This window comes from Tiliqua scincoides, chromosome 3 (genome assembly GCF_035046505.1).
Source record: "Tiliqua scincoides isolate rTilSci1 chromosome 3, rTilSci1.hap2, whole genome shotgun sequence".
Taxonomy (NCBI): Eukaryota; Metazoa; Chordata; class Lepidosauria; order Squamata; family Scincidae; genus Tiliqua; species Tiliqua scincoides.
In genome coordinates, this window is record NC_089823.1 from 25,410,713 (window position 1) to 25,423,456 (window position 12,744).

The 12,744-nt window shown below is 42.6% G+C and overlaps 1 protein-coding gene across 2 annotated transcripts; it reads left to right on the top strand.

The window, feature by feature from the left end:
* Nucleotides 1–11,518, top strand: POLR1D (RNA polymerase I and III subunit D). Of its 2 annotated transcripts, none has more exons than XM_066621127.1 (3): nt 1–79; nt 5,294–5,368; nt 9,757–11,518. In XM_066621127.1, exons 1-3 carry the CDS (start codon nt 54–56, stop codon nt 10,037–10,039), a joined length of 384 nt encoding a protein of 127 aa, XP_066477224.1. In that variant the 5' UTR covers nt 1–53; the 3' UTR covers nt 10,040–11,518. The 2 variants fall into 2 exon arrangements, with proteins under 2 accessions (XP_066477224.1, XP_066477225.1); XM_066621128.1 differs by lacking the exon at nt 1–79 and adding an exon at nt 303–366.
* Nucleotides 11,519–12,744: the final 1,226 nt, after the last annotated feature.

Below are 12,744 nucleotides of genomic sequence, written 5' to 3' on the forward strand. Positions count from 1 at the left end.
GAGGGGCTTGGAAGACGGAGGCGACCTCGGCAGGACGAGCTGCGACGGCCGTCATGGCGGAAGATTCGGAGCTGGAAAGGTGAGGCGAGGCTGGCGGGCCGTGCCGAGGGCAGGGTCAGCGCGGAAGGACACCGACCGCATCGCAGAGAGGAGGAGTCCTGGCCAGGCTTCGAGAGGCCGGCTGGGCCCCAGGGCCGCAGCTCCCCTGCCCTCGCCAGTTCCTGCGCTGCGGGCAGCTGGGCGGGTGCCGAGAAGCCTCCCCTTCCGCCGGCGCTGGGCTGCGCAGCTCCTTGTGGGGAGAGACTCCCCCGACCAGGACGCTCCAGGCTGTGACTGAGGCTGCACTCCCAGCCACACTTCCTGGGGGTAAGCCCCATTGACTGCAATGGGGCTTGCTTCTGAGTAGACGTGCCAAGGATGGGGCCCTGAGGCTGCAGCCCTACCCCCACTTACCTGGGAGTAAGACCCCTTGACTATAATGGGACTTATGTCTGAGTAGAGTACAAAGGATGGGGCCCTGAGACTGCAACCCTACCCCCACTTACCTGGGAGTAAGACTCCTTGACTATAATGGGACTTATGTCTGAGTAGAGTATAAAGTACAAAGGATGGGGCTCTGAGGCTGCAACCCTATCCACACTTTCCTGGGAGTTAGACCCCTTGACTATAATAGGGGTTACACCTGAGTAGACAGGCATAGGATGGGCTCTTAAACTGCAATCCCAGCCACACTTACCTGGGAGGAAGTCCCATTGACTATAATGGAACTTACTTCTGAATAGACATGCATAGGCTTGGGCTCAAATATGAAGTTATTCCCCACACAGACCAATATGGCATAATTTGTGTAAGTCTGGGTGACTAGATCCAGTGGAGGACAGAATACCTATACCTTTAACCATTGTATAGAAGAGGGAATTTTGGCAGGTGCGGCTCAACATGGAAGGGTTTAAAAAACTGTACTTGCCCATATTTTCCCTTCTATTTTCCCTTCTATATTAAAGGAATAGGCACTCTGACCTCCATTGGATCAGGTCACCCTATGTAAGGTGGAGAGATGTTGGGGAGAGGGGGTCCTGACCTTAACTGAAGGAACATTACCCTCCCCTTTCCTGTCAGTAGTGGCACAAGGCTTAAAATGGGGGGGAAGGGTACTGATGGGATAGATTGCAGATTAATGTGATTAAAGAGCTTGATTCTATGCTTCTTTACTCATGAGTAAGCCCCATTATAGTAAGTGGAGCTTACTGCCAGGTAAGTGTACATAGGATGGCAGTCTTAGGGTGCAATCCTAACCAACTTTCTGGCACTGGCATAGCAGTGCCAGTGGGGCATGTGCTGCATCCTGCAGTAAGGCAATGTTTGTTCCCTTACCTTGGAGTTGCATTGCCCTTACCTAGGTGCTAGAAAGTTGGTTAGGACTGCACCCTTAATGTTTTTTTGGAACAAGTAATGCCTTAAGACAGAGGTGTCAAACTTGTTTCATACAGTGGGCCAGATAGCATTCATGTTGCCTGCTGAGGACTGGAAGTGATATCATTAAGCAAGACATGACCAGAAGTAAACACTTCTCTCTCTCTCTCAGGAACTCAGCTGCAAATGACAGAAGAGAAAATAGGAAAAACTTGACCTTATTTTCAACATGTGGGAGAGCCTAATTATCATGCTGGCTGCCTTTTTAGCAGTGACACCTTAGTACAACTCAGCAGCTGACAGCAGCTTATGGTCATACTAGGAGAGCCCAAGGGCTGGATAAAGAGCTTCCTGGGCCTTATGTTTGACACCCCTGCCTTAAGAGCTCCGGGGGAGGGGGGAATACCTATTCTTTTTTATCGTTTATCTGTAATACCATAAAAGGTTCCAAAATGAGGGAAGGAAGAAGCCTTGTTTGTTTCCAATAGGGTTTCTGAGGAGGATAGATCTTTGGCTACTGTTTTCTATGGGTAGCAAAAGAAAACAGCTGCAGAGATTATGTATTTGTACTTGTTTCCTGCCATTGCCTGCCAGTGTTTTAACTTTTCCAGCCTGACTTTTTCAACTTTCTCCTGAAGCCACTGCAGAGATTGATAGTTGGGGAAGTGTGAGAATTATTATTATTAACAACAGTGTTACTTGGACTACATAGTAGACAGGGTGGAGAGAGATAAGATGTGGTGTGACAATATTTAAGAATTTGTGTTATGTTTCTAGAGGAGTTTCTGGAGCCTGGTGGAGACCCACATAAGTGTCCAAGGAGGGGAACTAAAGTGACAGAAGGGAGCCATTGTGGGCTACAGGAAGCTGGACTAGATTGACCCTTGGCCTGATCCACCCAGGGACGTGTGGTGTGTGATGGCAGGTGAGGCAGAACTGCCCCATCCTAGTCCACAGAAAAGCACCACAGCTGCTCAGCCTCCTTACACCCAAGGAGCCTCTCTTTACACATGCTTTCTCATGTGTAAGCAGAGTCCCTTCAGGTGTGAGCAGGCAGGGCAACTGTGGTGCTTTTCCATAGACTACGATGGGGCAGTTCTGCCTCACCTGCCATCCCTGGACCAGACATCACTGGCTGGATCAAACCAAGGGCCTGTCTAGTTCAGCTTCCTGTATCTTCCAATTACCTCTGGGAGCACAAAAGACAACAAGATACCTGTATCCTGTTGCTACTCCCTTGCACCTAGCATTCAGAGATAGGGTACCTCTAAAACCTGGAGGTTGCATATAGTCATCATGGTTTGTAACCTGTGATGAACTTTCCCTTTGAAAATCTGTCCACTTCCCTTGTAAACATGTGTAGGCCAGGTTCTATCACCACATCCTGTGGCAAGGAACTCCACAAATTAGTTACATACTGGGTAAAGAACTGAGCTGTGGATGAAACTATAGTTAAATGTTCTTAAACACATTCCTATTCTGCTCTTCCACCCAAATTGGGCCCCCACAGTAGCTTAGAATAAGAATAATCCAGAAGTAAAACAAAAAAGACAATATACAGCAACGGTGTAAAATGAACCCAACAGCATTGATGAGCAACTCAAGAAAACAGACACACAGGTGGGGCCTCTTTAACCATGAATTCCACATCTGCAGATTTGCCTCACTGGAGATGCAAACCCCCAGATCACCCCCCTGCAGACCTTCCAGACATAACTGGAGCCTTCCTCTGGTTTTGACCAGGAGCCATTCGGAGCCTCAGAAAGGCTGTGCGTGACTTTGTCAAGGCTCAGAATGATGCCTGGAGTGGTTTTTCGATAACTTCTGGTTAACAGCAAAGCTCCAGTTGCATTCGGAGCTCATGTGAGCTCTGAAAACTCCAAATTTGTTATCCACGGTTTTCAGTATCCACAGGGGTGGGTCCGGGAACATCACCTGTACATCACAGACATCACCTATACATAATTTGGGGGCAGGGTTTGCTTTGCAAATATGCTCACTGTAGTGGATAACCAAGCCTTGTTCAGCAATTAATTGCAAAGTCCGCTGAAAGACCCAAGCATGTAGGACCAACATATGAGTCTTCCTCATAGAAGGAGATTTGTACAGGATTCTTAAAAAGTTTGACTCCACTTTGGCACTTCTCGTAACAGACAGAAGTGGTAACCTGGCCAGCAGTTCAATATAGATTCATACAAAGATTCATGCAGTTTTGCAACAAATGACTGTTTTATCAGATTTATGGCCCAATCCTGCGCTGGCCTCTGCCGGCAGGATGGGCACATGAATTGTCACAAATGTGTTGTAAGGCACATTGTGTCAGTGCGAAGGATCCTGGTACTAGTGTGCAGAAATCCAGCAGAGCAGGTAGGTGTGGGCTTGTAGAGGGGAGAGGAAAGGGTAAAATAAGAATATGAGGATTGTTGCCTGATTGCCTTAATATTTGAGAAGAAGTCTTCTCAAATATTAAGGCAATCAGGCAACAATCCTCATATTCTTATTTCACCCTTTCCTCTCCCCTCCACAAGTCCACACCTCCTCACATCACTGTAGAAGCACTTCTGGAAGGGGAAGCAATGTGACTTGTAGAGATGTATCAGACACAACACTCATCAGGTGTCCTGGCAAGCAGTTGGGGAAGCTGCACCTGCTGGATTGTTGCCTGGACACAACTGAATGTCAAGCTGAAAGACCAAGGGATGGTTCATGGGCCCTAATTTCTAAAACTAGAATAATGAAGGAGACTTTACTGTTCAAAGGTATCTACCTTTACGGCTTTACTGCTCACAGTATCCACCTAAATTTCTAATTTCCCATGCTTTTTGGAGCACAAAGGAAAATTTTAAGCACTTTAATACTTACTGATTGGAAACAAAAGGCTTTTTTGTATTTGATTTTTATCTCTACACTGGTAATTTCAGTACAATAAACCAGATTCAGTACACAGATTACTGGGATACATTACCGACAGCATACATCACTGCACATAACTATAGTAAAAACCCTGACAAGGTCCTATGCTTGTCTAAATTCTTCACTAATTACTAAGTTTTCCTTATTTGCAAACTCGGTTAAATTATCTTCGACATATGAGTTTGAGAATTAGTTGCATAACTAGGATTAAACCCACATCTTTTATAGCTTATGCAGAAAATCTTTAGTCCTGGAACAGTCACGAGTACAATGAGGGGGCAAGAGTTAAGGTATCACAAATGTAATGAAAAAACATGGGACTGACCACTTATTTTAACCACAGATATTTGTTTCTATAAAAGGAGCTATAAAGAAGACTGATTAAAAACCAATATCTTTCCTTTTAGTTGATGATTCGAGGATACTTGTAAGTTATTGAAATATTTCAAACCACACAATTATTTGTTGACCATATTTCAGTTACCTAGGAGTAAGCCCCACTGAGCACAATGGGACTGACTTCTGAGTAAATACACATGAGATTGTACTAAAAGGGAAGGCAGTGGAGCTGGGTTGAATAGAATCTTGAGAGCATGTAATCCTGGATGTTTCACTTACTGAAAATCAATTGGGCTGACATTACTTTTTTTTTTTTTTTTTTACACTGGTGTTAGGTCGTAGGTTCCCCTGAAATCCTCTTTTGATAAATGGCCTTTTCTTAAAAACCATATCCTGAGTGCCTACACAGTGGCTCATGGGACTGACTGTTAAAAATGGAAGTTTCTGTGCATAAATATCCTTGTCTCTAATGCTTATAATTATGATTTGGTTCTGGGGCAGTAGCTTTGATTAGCTTATGATAGTTCAATAACTTTTAGTTTTTTATTGACAGCTGACAATTGTCTTTATCTTCAAAGGCATTTGAAAATGGCCCGGATTTAAATCCTTTTTCTACTTCAATATTTAGGAAGGCTGTAGAAGAACTTTTAAAAGAGGCCAAACGTGGGAGAACCAGAGCAGAAACAATGGGGCCCATGGGCTGGTAAGTTTTCATGATAAACAAAATGTGGTGTTTTCCTAAAATGTTTTAAAAAAACAGACACAAGCCTCTGCAAATAGTGATAAAAATGTACATCCTTGAATAAGTATTCTTTTGTTTTACACATTTTTCCATTTATCAAATTGCAATAAATTATTACTTTAATGTGTAGCAGCTTGTGGGATGCACTCAAATGGATTAGTGTTAATCATGTTAAAACCATATCAGAATCCTGGTCAATCCTGGGTTTTCCTGGTCATCTTGGGTTTTCTGAAAGCTTTGACAAAGACCTCACTGATGTCTCCTAAGGAAACAAACCCTATTTTGAGTCAGTAAGAAAAGAGTTCATTGATTAGTAGGTACATAGCTTCATTTTCTTAGTTGAGGGGGCATGGTCTTGCAAGTTTCCAGGTCCTAAGCCATGTGGTAATATTTAGTACAATGGTTCCCAAACTTTTTAGCACCAGGATCCACTTTTTAAAATGACAGTCTGTTGGGACCCATATAGGTTTACCAGACTTTTAGAAAAAGGAGCTCTAGAAAGAAATAATATTTCATTTATATTAATCAGAAAAAACACCCTCAAACATTTATCTCCCTATATTTACACAAACTTGCAAACTTCAGGAGCTCAGCCCCTTGCAGAGCAGTTAACAGCTATCTTGCAAATTGTAGAAGCGTAACTTTCTGCCCGGTAATTAGCAGCTATAGTATCTGATTTTTTAATAACCTCAGAGCTTGAGGCAATTGGTTTTCTGATCTTTCCATCACCCTTTGGCGACCCACCAAAAATCAGGTCATGACCCATCAGTGGATCCCATCCCGCAGTTTGGGAATCACTGTTCTAGTACCTTTGTTTAGATCTGGAAACATATTTGTAACCAATATAGATGAAAAAGCTATGGTATTATGTGATCAGACCAGTGGGTTCTAGAAAAGACCCTTTCTCACCCTACTACCTGGAGATGCCAGAGAATGAACTTGGGACCTCCTGCATGTATGCACGCTAAGCTTTGACCCCTCCCCTATTTTAAAGGATGGTTACTCCCATTTCCAACCCCTCTTTTTGCTCTACAGCTAGGAGTACTCATGTCAGAGATTGGCTGGGTGGGACACTGGCTGATGGCCCATAAGGCTGGAACAACCCCTGAGCACTCTATACCTGTAGCCACAATAGGATCCAGTGTATCCTTAGGGCAGGGCTTTTTAAACTGGGGCATCACGACCTGTGGGCTCTGGCCCCTTAAGGGGGCAGGGGCAGTCTGGAGGCAGCGATGTGATTCCCAGGATCACACCGCTCAGAGGGCTGCAGGGGCTTGGGTGCACTTACCCAAGCCTCCTGCAGCCTCCCCAGGGTGCGGGGAGCCCAGTGCAAACCTTTGGCAGGGCTCCCCGCAGCAGTCAAAGTGAAAGTGGAGGGATTGCACTCCACTTCCGCTTTAGTGGAGGTGGGGCGCAATCACTCCGCTTTTACATTCACAGCTGCGGGGAGCCCTGCCAAACACCGGGCTGCCTGCACCCTGGGGAGGCTGCAGGAGGCTTGGGTAAGTGCACCCAAGCCCCTGCAGCCTCCTGAGCAGCACGATCCTGGGTATCACAACGCTGCCTCCCCCCCGCCCCCGCAAGCACTTATAGTGGCTCAAACTCTCCATGAGAGTTTGAAAACCACTGCCTTAGGAGAATAAATGGGGATGCTGGGGGGTAGTCCAGTGCAGGTCTTTGTCCTATGACCTCCAACAGCCTGGCACTGACTTATATAGTCCTTTACAAAAGAGGGAGAAGTATGCCAATATTTTAATATGAAGAAATATCTTGGGGGTGCGAGGAAGGGACAGGGAATACAATTTAGAATAGTATATCTATTTAAACTAGCTGCAATCCTTTCCAAAGGAAAGAACATATATGAACTTCAGAAAAGAAACCACCATGTCTTCCAACAATCTCTATATTAGTACACATACCACAAAATCCATGAGTAAAAAAAAAATTCAAAAGTGAAAGGATTCCATTTAACATACATCAAAAGAATAAGGGTCAGCAAATATTACTTTGCTCCTAAATTCTTTTGTATAGACAGGGTAACTCTTAGCATGTAATCTCATGTAAGTATGAAAAAAGCATAGAAGACAAATGGAGGGGGGACATGATTGGCTAGGTCAGTGGTTCTCAAACTGGGGGATTGCAACCCATCATTTTGTGTAAAGGGTCCCCTATCCCTTGAAGGGGCTGGAAAGGGGCAAGGGCAGTGATGCAATCCTGGGGATTGCACTGCTAAGGGGGACAATGGGGGGTGCTTTAACTTACTTTGACTTAAGGCTGCTGGATGCTCCAGGAGGTCCAGGAAGCCCTGTGCAGAGCTCTCAGAGACTTTTAGAATCTTCACAAAAGTGAGCTCAAAGTCCTTCCTAGTTATGTTCACAAATAGGAAGTGCTTTACCATCTCTTTTCTGAAGATTCTAAAAGCCTCAGGGAGCCCTGTAGTGGGCTTTGCAGGGCTCCCCACACCTCTTGGAGCCTCCAGCAGCCCTAACTAAGTCAAAGTAAGTTAAAGCACCTCCCTTTGCCCCCCTTAGCAACACAATTCTGGGGATCACTTCACTGTGCCCCTTCCCCACAAAGACTTACTGTTCTGCCAGATTCCCACTCCAAGCCTCACTTAAGGAACTTTTGCCCACTCTAAGCTAATTAGCTCCCCTTTTGTTCCCCCAACAATGGCCCCAGTTCTCTACAGCAGCACTGCTAGACTCCACCACCAGGATAGCTTGCCTGTTTAAACTGCAGGGACCCAGTTCCTAAGGCAGCAGTCCTTCCAGGTATAGCAGCAGTATACTGCTGCTCTTAGTTCTCCTGTTCCAGTAGTCCTTGAGTCACAAAGTCAGTCAGAGTATCCAGGGCAAAGTCAATAAGCCCAGTCAGTCTCCTCTCCAACCTGCACTCCTTCTACAACCCACGAACCCTTCCTGCCTCAGGTGCTTCTTGTATCCCTGAGGGCCCTATTGCCTTCAAGTGGCTGCAGCTGTGTAGCACACTCTGCTGGATGCCCAGGCCTTACCCTTAAAGGGGCCACTGCTGACACCACATCTACCTCCTCGCCAGATCTTCCACGATTCCAATACACTTACTTAGGGAGTAAATCTCCCTAAAAGTTTGAGAACCACTAGGTTAGGTCAGTGGTTCTCAAACTGGTGGGTCACAACCCACCAGTTCTTGTAAAGGTTCCCTTGTCCCTTTAAGGGGCAGGGGCAGGGGAGAGGCAGGGAAATGATCCCCAGGATCACATCCTTATGGGGGAGCGAGAAGGGTGCTTCTGGCTTAGGTTATGTAGGCAGAGCTGCAGCAAGAGGTGCGGGGACTCCTGCGCAGCCCTCTGCAGCGCTCTCTGAGACTTGGACCGTTAAGAAAAAACAGGTGCAAAGCATTTCTGTTTTGCAGGAGGTGCTTTGCTCCTGCTGTTTTTGAAAGTTCCAAGTTTCGGGGAGGGCTGTGCAGGGCTCCCCGCACCTCTTGCAGCCCTGCGTACATAATGTAAGTCAGAAGTACCCTCCCTTGCCCCTCCATACGGATGTGATCCTGGGGGTCATTTCCCTGCCTTCTCTAGCCCCTCCCCCACAAATACTTACTGAGGGAGTAAAACGCCCTCAGAGTTTGAGAACCACTGGGTTAGGTGATTTTAACAATAAACACAGTTTTACTAGTTAAATGCTTTTTTTTAAGCATTAATGCTATTTTAACATTATATAGGTTATTGAAACTACACTTAAATTGCAGTTTCAACCTATGTAAAGAAGTCAACAGTTCAAACAAAAATTAAAAAATACAGCCATTAAAAATAATAATTAAATGTGATATAATTCTATATAATGGCTAAAAACATTTATATGCCAGAATAAATATTTTACATTTGTAATTTGCAATAAGATGAAATTCTTCCTGAATACTGAACTTAATGAGATAACTGCAATGGGCTTGGGCTGTTGAACTGTGTACTTGTTCAGGAGTTGAATAATTCCAGCTCTGAATCTTATATGTGATTGTTTCAAAGGGGAAGCTATATTATTAGCAAAACCAACCATCTTATATTTTATACCAAGCATACATGGATCAAAATCCACTATCAGATATGTAATTTTGGTGTATGCTGCACTTGTCAAGAATTGTTTTTGTTGTCAGTTTCATTTTTATGTTGAAATCTGGCTATTTGATCTTTGGTTTCAAGCCTGTGATCAGATGTCTGCATCTTGACTGCTTCTTTCTGTACTCCAAGTTTACACTAGATGGCATACAAGGAAAGCCAAACACATGCAAAGTTGAGCTACTTGATTGGTTATTTGAGGTAACTGTCTTTTGCATTCTAGATGTTTGTTTTTTATTTCTTTCTAATATCTGTGCAGGATGAAGTGCCCTCTTGCCAGCACAAATAAGAGATTTCTTATTAATACTATTAAGAACACATTACACTCCCCCAAAGAGCAAGACCCAGGACAGAAACATACGGAAGATGGTAAGGAATCTGAGCCAAGCCAGAGCAGGGAAGAAACCAAACCAAAGAGGTACAGAACACATCCTTACAGACCCAGCTTTCAGGCTAGGAGAAGAGTCAGCTATTCTCCTCCTAGGCACCAGAACAGAAGCCAGCATGCAAAGGAGAAGTACGAAAAGCAATCAAACAAATGATGAAGCCAAGAATGTTGTTAAATGTTGAACTGTTGGGGATGTTCATCTGTCTTCAAAAAGAGGGCAGTGTACATTACAGATGTCTGTGATGGCCACAGTTTTTTAGAGACCAGAAACCCACTTCATGTGAACTTTATTTGAAGAGTTCTTATGTACTTTTAAAAAGTTACAGTGCATAATTTTTTCCCCTATTCTCTCCCTTTAAACATGTGGGATTTCTTTTGGTGATTGAAATATTTCTGTGTTTAGCACAAGTGTTTTAAGAACTTTGACCTTTTAAGATTAATGTAAGTAAATGTGTATTGTGCCCATGAGTATTTTTTAGTGTCTTCTAAGAAGCTTCTGAAACCAGCTTTTACTTTTGAAGTGTTTTTCTTCCATATATATGTAAAGCTTAATATGTTTCTTTGCTTACACATAGCTGAATTTGAGAGAGTTTACTATGTTTATTACTAGGAACAGGTGACACATGTTGTCTAATATTACAGATTTCAGGGCTGTTTCAATTTGGACAGTAGGTACCTACCCAACCAGCCCCACATGTTTAAATGGCATGCATTCTCATGGCATATACACACTCTGGCACCTCCTCTTCCATAAATCTCCCTAATCATATAGGGATGGGGCAATTTCTAAAATAGGCTCAATTGTGCACTTGGGGGAACAGTTTGGATGAACCACCTCCCCCTTTTGTGCAATTAAGGAGATTTATAAGGGAAGCAAAGGAGGCATAGTGACATGTGTGCAAACATTTAAAGTGTGAGGACAATCAGATGGGGTAAGTATGCTCTGAAACTGTGTATAGTTTAGCTAAGTACAGATGATCTTTATGTGTATTGATAAATGTGTAAAAGGTATTTGTTCTGATCAAATAGTTCTGGTTGCCATATGGGAATTCCAGTGTACTTACAAGCGGTGGCTTCACAGTTCACTTTATGTTTCAGGGAATGCACCAGACATGTAATTTGTTTGTATATTCATAATGTTCACTAGCATTGAACTGAATGAGGATTCCCGTTCTTTAACCCAAAGTTCCATGTACACATTGGATTCTGTTAGATCATAGTTGTTGTCTTGATCAAAAGCTGGTTTTCATTGTTGTGCATCCATCCAGTTAAGTGATAGTACTGTATGTGAATCAGCACTAATAAATGCAACAGTTATATATTGAGATTTTTGTGTTGAGAGGTAGTGAAATGAAAAATGTAGATTAGGAGAGTCTAAGAAATAAACCTTTACTGCAGACAGCTAAACATTTAATAGTACAGGAAATTGCTATTTGTTACAGTTCTAAATGTAACCTGTTCCAAATTGTTTCTTATCTATTGATGCTTGACTGTTCTCATTACTGTTTTCTATAGAAACAGTGACCTTTAAGTCTTTAGGCAAAGTAAGTTGGGTGAGCATGTGGTTCAAATTTGTTTCAATCCTGTGTGGCTTTCTTGAGTCATCATTAAACCTGAACTGAGTTACTGAAAATGTACTAAGTAATTTTCTCTTAAATGTGAACAACACTTTGGCAAGTGACTTTCAGTACATTCTTCATTACCAAAGAAATGTATATAAGTTTTCAGCTTATTATGTGTCCATTATTGGTATCACTAACAGTAGTTCTGTAGCTTCTTCTGGGGAGTTGGGTAAGAGAGGGGGTCTTTAGCTTCAAAAATATCAACTGTAGGTTAGATTCAGTAATGTGTTGATCCTTATAGACCTGTGAAAAATAACTTCCTAACACAAGACTCTGAAAGACTCCAGGTCACAATGCTTAAAAAACAAAACAGATCTCTTTAGCAATGACCTCCATTAAATGCAAATATACAAAACTGTATTAAGGCTTATAGTATGGAGAGAAATTATGCAAGGTGATACAGTATCTGAGGTCTGTAATGGTCTTCAGCATTAATTCCTATGGAGTTGCAAGAGTCTCCTGATATCTTACTTATGAATTTCTTCTAAATCAAGAACTTCTTGAAGACATGAATTTTCTTTTTATGGTATGATCAACACCATTTTAAATAAATTGCTTTATCAGTATAAAATAGCTGTTTCTGTTTTAGGCTTTTCACTATATTGGGTCATTTACACCCATAATAGGTTGAACTGGCAACATGTAACAGATCTCAATGATCTTTTAGTGAAACCCTCAAATTAAAAAAAAAATGAATGAGAGGGCTGAAAAATCAGAATAATCAGTTCCTTTATTGCAGGAGTATTTCCAGAGTATGAAGTGATACAAGTTAACGTATCCAAAGTTAAAAAGTTAACTTTTACTAACGTGTTTCTTTTCTCCAGTTATGATTTCAAATCTATAGGAAAGTTACGCAAAAAGATTCTCCTCCGGAAAATCTGTCAGAGTGCTTTGTGCTTGCATTGCGTGATGCTGTTAGTTCTATGCAGTAGAGCTTTTCTTTAATTCTGTAGTCATATTTCAGCTAACAAAGTAATATTCCTGAGGGATGATTTTTCACAATTTAATTGGCATCTTGAGGATATGAGTTGAATAGATCCATTCATAATTCAGTATGTAGTGAAATAATGGTGTGATTTGCTCTACTACATGTCCCACTCACAACGCAGCCCATTTACAGTGCATGACTAAACATATCTACTTGTGAAGTAAATAACATTTTCCTCAATGGGGCTTACTCCTTGATAAATGTACTTGGAATAGCAGATTTGTTGTAATGTTCAAAGCTTTGAAACGA